A 13879-nucleotide genomic window follows, 5' to 3' on the forward strand; every position below is an offset into this window, starting at 1 on the left:
TGATTGATTGATTGAAACTTGTATTAGTAGATTGCACAGTACAGTACATATTCCGTACAATTGATCACTAAATGGTAACACCCCAATAAGTCTTTCAACTTGTTTAAGTCGGGGTCCACGTAAATCAATTCATTTGACCGTATTTTTCGGACTATAAGTCGCAGTTGTTTTTCATAATTTGGCCGGGGGTGCGACTTATACTCAGGAGCGACTTATGTGTGAAATTATTAACACATTACCGTAAAATATCATATAATATCATTTAGCTCGGGGGTCGGCAACCCGCGGCTCTAGAGTCGCATGCGGCTCTTTAGCGCCGCCCTAGTGGCTCTCTGGAGCTTTTTCAAAAATGTATGAAAAATGTAAAAAAGATGAGGGGAAGAAATATATTTTTTGTTTTAGTATGGTTTGTGTAGGATGACAAACATGACACAAACCTCCCTAATTGTCATAAATCGCACTGTTTATATTAAATATGCGTCACTGATTCGAGTATTTAGCGAGCGCCGTATTGTCCTACTAATTTTGGCGGTTCTTGAACTCACCGTAGTTTGTTTACGTGTATAACTTTCTCGGACGTGTTTTTTGCCACTCCTTTTTCTGTCTCAATTTGTCCACCAAACTTTTAACGTTTTGCGTGAATGCACAAAGGTGAGTTTTGTTGATGTTATTGACTTGTGTGGAGTGCTAATCAGACATATTTGGTCATTGATTGATTGATTGATTGAAACTTGTATTAGTAGATTGCACAGTACAGTACATATTCCATACAATTGACCACTAAATGGTAACACCCTAATAAGTCTTTCAACTTGTTTAAGTCGGGGGTCCACGTAAATCAATTCATTTGACCGTATTTTTCGGACTATAAGTTGCAGTTGTTTTTCATAGTTTGGCCGGGGGTGCGACTTATACTCAGGAGCGACTTATGTGTGAAATTATTAACACATTACTGTAAAATATCATATAATATTATTTAGCTCGGGGGTCGGCAACCCGCGGCTCTAGAGCCGCATGCGGCTCTTTAGCGCCGCCCTAGTGGCTCTCTGGAGCTTTTTCAAAAATGTATGAAAAATGTAAAAAGATGAGGGGCAAAAAAATTTTTTTTTGTTTTAGTATGGTTTGTGTAGGAGGACAAACATGACACAAACCTCCCTAATTGTCATAAATCACACTGTTTATATTAAACATGCGTCACTGATTCGAGTATTTAGCGAGCGCCGTATTGTCCTACTATTTTTGGCGGTTCTTGAACTCACCGTAGTTTGTTTACATGTATAACTTTCTCCGACTTTCTAGGACGTGTTTTTTGCCACTCCTTTTTCCGTCTCATTTTGTCCACCAAACTTTTAACGTTGTGCGTGAATGCACAAAGGTGAGTTCTGTTGATGTTATTGACTTGTGTGGAGTGCTAATCAGACATATTTGGTCATTGATTGATTGATTGATTGATTGATTGATTCATTGAAACTTTCATTAGTAGATTGCACAGTACAGTACATATTCCGTACAATTGACCACTAAATGGTAACACCTTAATAAGTCTTTCAACTTGTTTAAGTCGGGGGTCCACGTAAATCAATTCATTTGACCGTATTTTTCGGACTATAAGTCGCAGTTTTTTTTCATAGTTTGGCCGGGGGTGAGACTTATACTCAGGAGCGACTTATGTGTGAAATTATTAAGACATTACCGTAAAATATCATATAATATTATTTAGCTCGGGGGTCGGCAACCCGCGGCTCTAGAGCCTCATGCGGCTCTGTAGCGCCGCCCTAGTGGCTCTCTGGAGCTTTTTCAAAAATGTATGAAAAATGGAAAAAGATGAGGGGAAGAAATATAATTTTTGTTTTAGTATGGTTTGTGTAGGAGGACAAACATGACACAAACCTCCCTAATTGTCATAAATCACACTGTTTGTATTAAACATGCGTCACTGATTCGAGTATTTAGCGAGCGCCGTATTGTCCTACTAATTTTGGCGGTTCTTGAACTCACCGTTGTTTGTTTACATGTATAACTTTCTCAGACTTTCTCGGACGTGTTTTTTGCCACTTCTTTTTCTGTCTCATTTTGTCCACCAAACTTTTAACGTTGTGCGTGAATGCACAAAGGTGAGTTTTGTTGATGTTATTGACTTGTGTGGAGTGCTAATCAGACATATTTGGTCATTTATTGTACAAAAATGAGCCCAAATTTTGGAATGAAAGAAACTGTCTTATTATTCAGCTTGCATGGTAGTTTCTAACAAAATTGTAAATGACCATGTTTTTGTTTTGGAGTTGGGCCCCAAGGACTAGGTGTGCACTGGGTTCCCAAATGATTAAATAGGCCCCTGAGGAAAACGACACCCATACATAAGGCTCCACGCAATACTAGGAATAACAAAACATATTAAACAAAGCAATTCCAATAGGACTTAGGGCAGGGGTGTCAAACTCATTTTAGGTTGGGGGGCCACATGGAGAAAAATCCACTCCCAAGTGGGCCGGACTGGTAAAATCACGGCACGATAACTTCAAAATAAAGACAACTTCTGATTGTTTTCTTTTTTTTTAAAAATGGAACAAAATTCTGAAAATGTACAAATCATAATGTTGTTTTTTTTTACACTTACATGTTACGGTTAATAGTATTTTACCTTTTATTTGTCATTATTTATACTTTCTGAATAAATGATGTGATAATGTTCATCAGTCAACTCATTGGTGTTCATTTTCAATCTATCAAGATAACAAAATTATATCAAAATCAAATTACAGGATGTTATTCATGTAGTTTGGTCATTTTCCTCGACTCGTGCACTAACATCATGTGGTTTATTTTTTTATACGTATATACTGTCGGAGGCAGATATTTACATATATCCGAATTTAAGTGTTACTTCTTTTATTTCATAATCATATTACAAAAGAGCTAGTGTTTTTCTTCCAATTGTGGTCTTTTGGTTGTCTGCAAAAAACTGTGTGCTTAACCTTGAGTGAGGAATGTAAGAAAGAGAGATAATGGGCATGTGTTTTGGCTGGAGGGACAAGACTGCGAGGGTGGGAGGAAGAGAGACTTAAGAGGGGAGAGGGTTTTTTCGGGGGAGAGCAGACCATCTTGGCGGCGCGATTGGATGTTCTATGCTGGACTGGTCTCAATGTATATATGCAAAGCTTTGCAAATATATTACAAAATACCTATTCTGTCTCTGGTGGTTTTTCTACTCAGCTTTAAGTGTCGTAAAGAGCTTGGGAGCGACTTGTGACTTGAATTCCCTGGGAGGAACAACTGGTCCAAAACGTAACCCATCCATCTTCTTCCGCTTATCCGAGGTCGGGTCGCGGGGGCAGCAGCCTAAGCAGGGAAGCCCAGACTTCCCTCTCCCCAGCCACTTCGTCCAGCTCCTCCCGGGGGATCCCGAGGCGTTCCCAGGCCAGCCGGGAGACATAGTCTTCCAACGTGTCCTGGGTCTTCCCCGTGGCCTCCTACCGGTCGGACGTGCCCTAAACACCTCCCGAGGGAGGCGATCGGGTGGCATCCTGACCAGATGCCCGAACCACCTCATCTGGCTCCTCTCGATGTGGAGGAGCAGCGGCTTTACTTTGAGCTCCCCCCGTATGACAGAGCTTCTCACCCTATCTCTAAGGGAGAGCCCCGCCACCCGGCGGAGGAAACTCATTTCGGCCGCTTGTACCCGTGATCTTGTCCTTTCGGTCGTAACCCAAAGCTCATGACCATAGGTGAGGATGGGAACGTAGATCGACCGGTAAATTGAGAGCTTTGTCTTCCGGCTCAGCTCCTTCTTCACCACAACGGATCGATACAGCGTCCGCATTACTGAAGATGCCGCACCGATCCGCCTGTCGATCTCACGATCCACTCTTCCCTCACTCGTGAACAAGACTCCGAGGTACTTGAACTCCTCCACTTGGGGCAGGGTCTCCTCCCCAACCCGAAGATGGCATTCCACCCTTTTCCGGGCGAGAACCATGGACTCGGACTTGGAGGTGCTGATTCTCATCCCAGTCGCTTCACACTCGGCTGCGAACCGATCCAGTGAGAGCTGAAGATCCTGGCCAGATGAAGCCATCAGGACCACATCATCTGCAAAAAGCAGAGACCTAATCCTGCAGCCACCAAACCAGATCCCCTCAACGCCTTGACTGCGCCTAGAAATTCTGTCCATAAAAGTTATGAACAGAATCGGTGACAAAGGGCAGCCTTGGCGGAGTCCAACCCTCACTGGAAACGTGTCCGACTTACTGCCGGCAATGCGGACCAAGCTCTGACACTGATCATACAGGGAGCGGACCGCCAAAATCAGACAGTCCGATACCCCATACTCTCTGAGCACTCCCCACAGGACTTCCAGAGGGACACGGTCGAATGCCTTCTCCAAGTCCACAAAGCACATGTAGACTGGTTGGGCAAACTCCCATGCACCCTCAAGGACCCTGCCGAGAGTATAGAGTTGGTCCACAATTCCACGACCAGGACGAAAACCACACTGTTCCTCCTGAATCCGAGGTTCGACTATCCGGCGTAGCCTCCTCTCCAGTACACCTGAATAGACCTTACCGGGAAGGCTGAGGAGTGTGATCCCACGATAGTTAGAACACACCCTCCGGTTCCCCTTCTTAAAGAGAGGAACCACCACCCCGGTCTGCCAATCCAGAGGTACCGCCCCCGATGTCCACGCGATGCTGCAGAGTCTTGTCAACCAAGACAGCCCCACAGCATCCAGAGCCTTAAGGAACTCCGGGCGGATCTCATCCACCCCCGAGGCCTTGCCACCGAGGAGCTTTTTAACTACCTCAGCAACCTCAGCCCCAGAAATAGGAGAGCCCACCACAGATTCCCCAGGCACTGCTTCCTCATAGGAAGACGAATTGGTGGGATTGAGGAGGTCTTCGAAGTATTCCCTCCACCGATCCACAACATCCGCAGTCGAGGTCAGCAGAACACCATCCTCGCCATACACGGTGTTGATAGTGCACTGCTTCCCCTTCCTGAGGCGGCGGATGGTGGTCCAGAATCGCTTCGAAGCCGTCCGGAAGTCGTTTTCCATATACAAAGATACCAATAATTGCTATTGCAACATCTAGTGGACACATTTAGAAAAGCAGTTTCTTTCATTCAAAAATTTCGGCTAATTTTTAGACATAGCACTTAGTCACAAAGAAAGGCTTGGTCGTATTTTAGTATGGCAAAAAAAAAAATAAAAAAAATAAATAAATAAATATATATATATATGTTCCCCGAGGTCACACCGAGCCCGTTCCCCTATTTCAGAAGGACTTGCTCAGTTGGACCGGATGTAGCGCTATTATTGTGAAGGCCGGAAGTGTGTGACTGGTGGGGAAAAAAGAGAGCTTCTGACCGTGTTTGAACGAGGCCAGACTGTCTGTGGTTCTACCTGGTGTCCTTCCATCCTGCTACATCTTGCCAGACGCTTGGTTACTATAGTTTAGCATGTGGTAAAAACACTTTAAAGTGTTGCTCTCCACTTGCAGCTTGCACTGACAGTCGCTCTTGCTGTGTTGACCAAACATATTCCACGTCACTGGGAAAAAGGTTGACACTATTGGTATATAGTATATAGTGGATCTAACATAATAGTGAGAGTCTAGTCCATAGTGGATCTAACATAATAGTGAGAGTCCAGTCCATAGTGGATCTAACATAATAGTGAGAGTCCAGTCCATAGTGGATCTAACATAATAGTGAGAGTCCAGTCCATAGTGGATCTAACATAATAGTGAGAGTCCAGTCCATAGTGGATCTAACATAATAGTGTGAGAGTCCAGTCCATAGTGGATCTAACATAATAGTGAGAGTCCAGTCCATAGTGGATCTAACATAATAGTGAGAGTCCAGTCCATAGTGGATCTAACATAATAGTGAGAGTCCAGTCCATAGTGGATCTAACATAATAGTGTGAGAGTCCAGTCCATAGTGGATCTAACCTAATCGTGTGAGAGTCTAGTCCATAGTGGATCTGACATAATAGTGTGAGAGTCCAGTCCATAGTGGATCTAACTTAATATTGTGAAAGTCCAGTCCATTGTGGATCTAACATAATAGTGTGAGAGTCCAGTCCATAGTGGATCTAACATACTAGTGAGAGTCCAATCTATAGTGGATCTAACATAATAGTGTGAGAGTCCAGTCCATAGTGGATCTAACATAATAGTGAGAGTCCAGTCTCTAGTGGATCTAACATAATAGTGAGAGTCCAGTCTCTAGTGGATCTAACATAATAGTGAGAGTGCAGTCCATAGTGGATCTAACATAATCGTGTGAGTCCAGTCCATAGTGGATCTAACATAATAGTGTGAGGGTCCAGTCCATAGTGGATCTAACTGGGGATGTCCCGATCCAGGTTTTTGCACTTCCGATCCGATACCGATATTGTTTTTGCACTTCCGATCCGATACCGATACTGACCGATACTGGCCTATCCGAGCATGTATTAAAGTTTAAAGTTATTTAGCCTACTTAGTTGTCAGAATCATGTTGAAAAGGGTTTTAGTACTCTTGATAACAACTAGCCAGCTGAATTAGGGGAGTTTGAATAATACACAATGGTTGGTAACAAGAAACTGACCTGTTTATTCAAGGATAAACACAAAACCGACAAAATTATACATGACAAACAGAAATGGCATCATTGAACTAGGGCTGGGCGATATGGCCTTTTTTTAATATTGCCATATTTTAAGGCCATATTGCGATACACGATATGTATCTCGATATTTTGCCTTAGCCTTGAATGAACACTTGATGCATATAATCACAGCAGTATGATGATTCTATGTGTTTTGATTGATTGATTGAGACTTTTATTAGTAGGTATTTTCCTTAATATTAGTGAAACCACACGGTTGCTCTTTTAGAATTGCTCCATTTATTTAAGACGAACTGCACTTTTTTTGGGGGGGAATTATGTCCATCATTCACAATCCTTAGGTGAGAGAAGCACACGTGTTTTGTTTTTTCCAATGGATTCCAACTCGTAAATAAACGCTAGCAAGAGTCAGCTAACAATAGAGGTAGTAAGAGTCGCTCTATTTTGCCTATAAAGCGCTTTTAAAAACATCCAAAAACCTCCATTAATGGTTTTTATACACACTCTTAGTATATAAATAATGTAACAGGCACATTCATAATAACATGCAATATTTACCGTATTTTTCGGACTATAAGTCGCAGTTTTTTTCATAGTTTGGCCGGGCTCCAGTGCGACTTATATATGTTTTTTTTCCTTCTTTATTATGCATTTTCGGCAGGTGCGACTTATACTCCGAAAAATACGGTACCTATTTTGCTCCTTTTAAGCATCGGGCGGTGCATTCATTTCACAGAAGCATCCCAACGTTCACTATTTCCTTCAACAACAGCTACTACTACTAATCATGCAGACTTCATGGGAGATAACTACTACTTTGGGACAAGTTATCATCCAGGACCTTAATATTCACTAAATGCTAACTGTTGCGAATTGCCAACAAAGATAAATATTTTGGCGTCACTCCAAAAACGCTAACTTTTGTTTGTTTTTTTGTACGTGTCTCACAGGGGAGCCTTTTCAGTGGTGCGCAGATGCGTGAAGCTGTGCACAGGACAGGAATACGCTGCCAAAATCATCAACACCAAAAAGTTATCAGCGAGAGGTAAGCGCTACCAAAAAAAAAAACTGTGAGGCTTTCGTTTTTTTCTTGCGCTTGCTTGTTTAGCGGAGATGCATCTTCTGCTGGAAAATCGTAAAAAACAGGACGTTAAAAATCCTGTGTTCATTGGTCGGTTGAAGTCGTCGCTCTCCAGTGAAAAGCATGATTGTCAGGTTCAAACACTGATGACATCTGTTATTAAACAGACAAGAAGCAAGGAATTAAACAGAGACAGAATTCACTAGAGTTAAAGTTAAAGTACCAATGATTGTCACACACACACTAGGTGTGGCGAAATTATTCTCTGCATTTGACCCATCATCCTTGTTCACCCCTTGGGAGGTGAGGGGAGCAGTGAGCAGCAGCGGTGGCCCCGCCCGGGAATAATTTTTGGTGATTTAACCCCCAATTCCAACCCTTGATGCTGAGTGCCAAGCAGGGAGGTAATGGCTCCCATTTTTATAGTCTTTGGTATGACTCGGCCGGGGTTTGAACTCACAACCTACCGATCTCAGGGTATTGTTACAACGGCCAAAAATATTTAATATACTTGTTAAATAAAACCTCTTTCTTTCTTTCTTTAGTTTATTTGGAACATGAACACACTTGCAGTATAATACATCACACAGTTTCATATCATTTCACTTCACATCATGTCCGAAAAGGAGTAGGAAGAAGCAAAGCTTATTTAATCACTTAATAGCGTTTACAAATATATAGAATCATTTACTCACCTTTTTATAATATAATAACATCTGTGAATTAGTATACACAACAGTTTTGTAAAATGTAATTAATTAATTCAGTCATTATTAACATACTGAGATGAAGAATATCTTATTTTCAATAATGTTCAAAGTAATAATAATAATAATAATAATAGATTTTATTTGTAAAAAGCACTTTACATTGAGTAAACAACCTCAAAGTGCTGCAGTGTATTAAAAAAATAAATAATAAAAAGATATAAAAAATAAATAAAAACTAGAACAGCAAAATAGCTAAAACTAGTATGCATATATCTAAAAGAAGGCTTTTTTTTTTTTTTTTTTTAAAAGAAGGGTTTTTAAGCCTTTTTTAAAAGCATCCACAGTCTGTGGTGCCCTCAGGTGGTCAGGGAGAGCGTTCCACAGACTGGGAGCGACTCCCATTGTTCGTACCTTTTGTCCTCGGAGGTTGGAGGAGGTTAGCCTGTCCGGAGCGGAGGTGTCGTGTGGAGGATTTGGGGGTGATTATTTCTCATAATTCTTCTTCTTTGTACTTTGTAAGCACCATTAATTTGAGCAACCTCTTAAACTGGATCATATCAGTACAATGTTGAGCTTCTTTACTTAATCCATTCCATCATTTAATTCCACATACCAGATATGCTAAAGGTTCTAAGTGATGTACGTGCATTAGAGATGCGCGGATAGGCAATTATTTCATCCGCAACCGCATCACAAAAGTCTTCAACCATCCGCCAACCACCCGAACTAACATTTAATCAAAACCGCACCCGCTCGCCATCCGCCACCCGCCCGTTGTTATATATCTAATATAGACGATGCAAGGCATTAGTGAGGTTATAAAGCTTTTGCCTGTTAAAGAAAGGAGACTGATCCAATGCAGAAGAGACATTCAATGCGTGCCACGCTGTCATGGCCCAGACGCACACCAGTGCGCAATCATCTGGGAGCCGCGCTGAGCGCACCTCCAAGCGCGCTCGCGCCACTCAAACTGCTGCAGGCAGCTGCGTTCTATCTTGTTTTAACATCCTGTGGCACTCTTCTGGGATCACGGCGGACGAAACTGCTCATGCTCAGGGTGTTTGTGGAGGTTGGGGGTTTTGCACAAATGTGATGCACCATGTTAGATGTCCCGGTTTTGTGACTGTCGTAGACATAAACAGCGTCGCAGCTCTTGCAAATCACGTAGCCAGCATTACTATCATCCTGATTTACAACCTCATAAAAACGAGTCCACGCTGAACTTGTCTGGCCTTTTTTTCCCCTGGTCTTTAGTATTCCCTTTTTTAGTTTGTCGCGTACCACGTTTGCTGCCGGCGTTGCCATCTCTTTTTTTTCTTTCTTCTTCTGTTGTGGCATATGCTGCAGGTGCCTGCTCGTTTTTCATATGTGGGTAACAACATTTAACTATGTATATATATTTCCGAATTGGTTTAACTGCCGGACTGTCTGATTGTGGCAGTTCGCTCCCTGTATAATCAGTGTCAGAGCTTGGTCCGCATTGCCGGCAGTAAGTCGGACACGTTTCCAGTGAGGGTTGGACTCCGCCAAGGCTGCCCTTTGTCACCCATTCTGTTCATAACATTTATGGACAGAATTTCTAGGCGCAGTCAGGGCGTTGAGGGGATCTGGTTTGGTGGCTGCAGGATTAGGTCACTGCTATTTGCAGATGATGTGGTCCTGATGGCTTCCTCCGGCCAAGATCTTCAGCTCTCACTGGATCGGTTCGCAGCCGAGTGTGAAGCGACTGGGATGGGAATCAGCACCTCCAAGTCCGAGTCCATGGTTCTCTCCCGGAAAAGGGTGGAGTGCCATCTCCGGGTTGGGGAGGAGATCTTGCCCCAAGTGGAGGAGTTCAAGTACCTCGGAGTCTTGTTCACGAGTGGGGGAAGAGTGGATCGTGAGATCGACAGGCGGATCGGTGCGGCGTCTTCAGTAATGCGGACGCTGTATCGATCCGTTGTGGTGAAGAAGGAGCTGAGCCGGAAGGCAAAGCTCTCGATTTACCGGTCGATCTACGTTCCCATCCTCACCTATGGTCATGAGCTTTGGGTCATGACCGAAAGGACAAGATCACGGGTACAAGCGGCCGAAATGAGTTTCCTCCGCCGAGTGGCGAGGCTCTCCCTTAGAGATAGGGTGAGAAGCTCTGTCATTCGGGGGGAGCTCAAAGTAAAGCCGCTGCTCCTCCACATCGAGAGGAGCCAGATGAGGTGGTTCGGGCATCTGGTCAGGATGCCACCCGATCGCCTCCCTAGGAAGGTGTTTCGGGCACGTCCGACCGGTAGGAGGCCACGGGGAAGACCCAGGACACGCTGGGAAGACTATCTCTCCCGGCTGGCCTGGGAACGCCTCGGGATCCCCGGGAGGAGCTGGACGAAGTGGCTGGGGAGAGGGAAGTCTGGGCTTCCCTGCTTAAGCTGCTGCCCCCGCGACCCGACCTCGGATAAGCGGAAGAAGATGGATGGATGGATGGATGGTTTAACTGCCACCCGCCTGAATCTATTTAAAATCTAATTTTTTTTAATTTCAACCGCCCGACCCGACCCGCGGATAAAATCTAATTTTTTTTTATTTCAACCGCCCGACCCGCGGATAATCCGCGGACTCCGCGGTTGTGTCCGCAAACCGCGCATCTCTAACGTGCATACAAATGTTTGCCTTGTACTTGATGAATATTTAGGCCTACTACACTCCTGTATTTGAATGTGGTACTTTGAGAGCCGAGTGTTTTTTGAACCACTGATCACGACCACAAGCAAGTGTTTTAAATGTAGATTAAAATCTTCACCGGCCCTCTTTAAGCTGCTAATGTTTGATGCCCAAGTCAATGATAACCTCCGACTCGTCAATACCAGCTCAAATTAATTAACGGACTTTTTCCAACCGCCAATAAAGCACCTTTGCTAACGCTAACGTTAGCACATGCTGGCTTGCAAACCAACGCCACATGCCCTAACACTGTGCTCTACATGGCAATTAACATCTAATTGATTAAAAGGCTTTCCTCCCTGTGACCAAATGGTACCGACCCATGAGGTGTATCGGGTTATTATTGGATCGTCCACCCCAGGAGAAGGCGGTGCTGCTGGGCGTGCCATCATAGGTGGTGAAGTCAGTGCAAGGAGCATCTTTTAACGAGATTAAATCCATCCTAGATTATCCTGCTGCTATTAGCGGGAGGCTAACAGCTAATCCCACGAGACCTGCACGGAATAAATAATTCACCCCCACAAGTTGCGCTATAATAGGATGCTTTATTATTGTCCATTCTTTAACATGTACAAGACACATAAGAACTGAAATGTCATTTTGGGCACAGTCCCACTAAAAGCAGACATACGTTGCAGGGAGACAAGACGGGACCGCCAACGGTTCCGCAATTTACAGCGCTCCTTAAAAAAAGGTGGTAAAAAGGTGATATTGGGAATGGGGGGAAGAGTAAAAATATCAGTCAAAGGCTGGACCCTCGGGAGAGGGTCCAGACTGAGTCCAAGGGAAAAAGACTAATTTGCCATAGCACACATAAACATGTTCGCAACAGTGGAGGAGTTCAAGTACCTGGGAGTCTTGTTCACGAGTGAGGGAAGAGTGGATGGTGAGATGGACAGGCGGATCGGTGCGGCGTCTTCAGTAATGCGGACGCTGTATCGATCCGTTGTGGTGAAGAAGGAGCTGAGCCGGAAGGCAAAGCTCTCAATTTACCGGTCGATGTACTTTCCCATCCTCACCTATGGTCATGAGCTTTGGGTTATGACCGAAAGGACAAGATCACGGGTACAAGCGGCCCAAATGAGTTTCCTCCGCCGGGTGGCGGGGCTCTCCCTTAGAGATAGGGTGAGAAGCTCTGCCATCCGGGAGGAGCTCAAAGTAAAGCCGCTGCTCCTCCACATGGAGAGGAGCCAGATGAGGTGGTTCGGGCATCTGGTCGGGATGCCACCCGAACGCCTCCCTAGGGAGGTGTTTAGGGCACGTCCGACCGGTAGGAGGCCGCGGGGAAGACCCAGGACACGTTGGGAAGACTATGTCTCCCGGCTGGCCTGGGAACGCCTCGGGGTCCCACAGGAAGAGCTGGACGAAGTGGCTGGGGAGAGGGAAGTCTGGGCTTCCCTGCTTAGGCTGCTGCCCCCGCGAAGAAGATGGATGGATGGATGGATGGCAACAGGGGGGGGTAGTTGGGGACCTGGAGGCCGGCCTGCTGCTATAAAGCGCTACTCAGCCGTCCATCATGCTGAAAGGGAATCAAGCGGTGATGGAGGTGGGGAGTGTGTTTGTGTATATGCCCATTGTCTTTGGGTGTAGTGGAGTTGTGTTCATAGGCCTGGGGTCTTTCTGCATGCTATGCAAGCAAAGTTCGACTTCCAGGTGTCGTTGAGGAGGGAGGGAGGTCAAAAGCGTCCATCTTTGAAATTCCTCAGGGGATAATTACAGAACAGCCTGTTCTTGTCCTCAAGGCCATTCGGGGGAGTCAAATCGTAGATAAGGATTTTTGTTTTTTCTCGAGCAGGCATTACAATGACTTGCCTGTTCTATTCGTCCATGCTGGCTGCTCTCATATCCAATTTTTCCTTTACAGCAAGCTTCTCCATGATGTGATCCATCTTGCGATTCAGGTCAGAAATCGCCCCAGACTGTGATCCCACAGCCTGACCCAATCCGTCCATTGCGACGAACAGCCTTTGGGCTCCTTGAGTGGCTGCCATCGTCTTATGAATTTTACGATACACCAGAGCAATGCCCAGCCCAATCAGCAGGTGCCCCGCGATCAGGGTTCCAAATAGGTAGATGTCTTCCACGTCCTCGATGGAAAGGACTGAGAGGCACATAATTCTTCATTTGTCCCAGGAATCTCTCACGTACACCCGCAGCAATGGTTCCATCAGGGCAGCCAGGCTCCCCAGAACCTCTTTTCCTCGTCGAAAAGATTTTGTCAATTGAGTCGAGAGTCCAGCTAATCAATTCCATGTCTGATGTTTAGATTTGGAGGACAGCGCAAAGAAAGAGGCTTCAAAAAAAAAGTTTAGACAAGACAAAGAGAGCAAGCAAGGAAAAGACGGGAGGAGAAAATAATGCGACCGCCCTCACCAGAGGCAAGACAGAAAGTACCGAACGTCTCCTTAAATCTGTCTTGTATAGAAGATGTGAGCCGACTGGTTAATGGTCGGAAGTGGACGTCTGGAGCCGTGTTCCATTAAGCCAAGGTTCTATTAATAGCTTCATGACCTATGTGACATAGGCTGCTTGATAAACGTTTAACACTGCTGAGCGTTATCTGCACTCTCCCACTCGGCGTGTTGGGGGACCCCAACCCAACAAAGCCCAGCGTGGTTATCTGGTGTCAGACAGCTTGTATGGTTTGCTTCCTGTCCTTTTCAAAACCTTGACATCCTTCACACCCACGGCTGCGGGTGTCGGTGTGTCCCACTGGCCCGATAACGCTTCATAGCCTCCGTGCTCCTCACAACTTTTTTTAAATTTTTTTTTGCATCTAAAGTG

The 13879-nt window shown here is 44.9% G+C and overlaps 1 protein-coding gene across 19 annotated transcripts in view; it reads left to right on the forward strand.

Annotated features, from left to right (window-relative positions):
* Positions 1–13879, forward strand: part of camk2b1 (calcium/calmodulin-dependent protein kinase (CaM kinase) II beta 1) — a 222250-nt gene that overhangs the window by 6148 nt on the left and 202223 nt on the right. For all 19 annotated transcript variants that reach the window (XM_061932069.2, XM_061932087.2, XM_061932079.2 and 16 more), the window contains exon 2: positions 7564–7658. In XM_061932069.2, coding sequence (XP_061788053.1) covers positions 7564–7658 — 95 coding nt within the window. The remainder of the gene's footprint in view (positions 1–7563; positions 7659–13879) is intronic.

The sequence above is a fragment of the Nerophis lumbriciformis genome, linkage group LG03 (assembly GCF_033978685.3).
Source record: "Nerophis lumbriciformis linkage group LG03, RoL_Nlum_v2.1, whole genome shotgun sequence".
Taxonomy (NCBI): Eukaryota; Metazoa; Chordata; class Actinopteri; order Syngnathiformes; family Syngnathidae; genus Nerophis; species Nerophis lumbriciformis.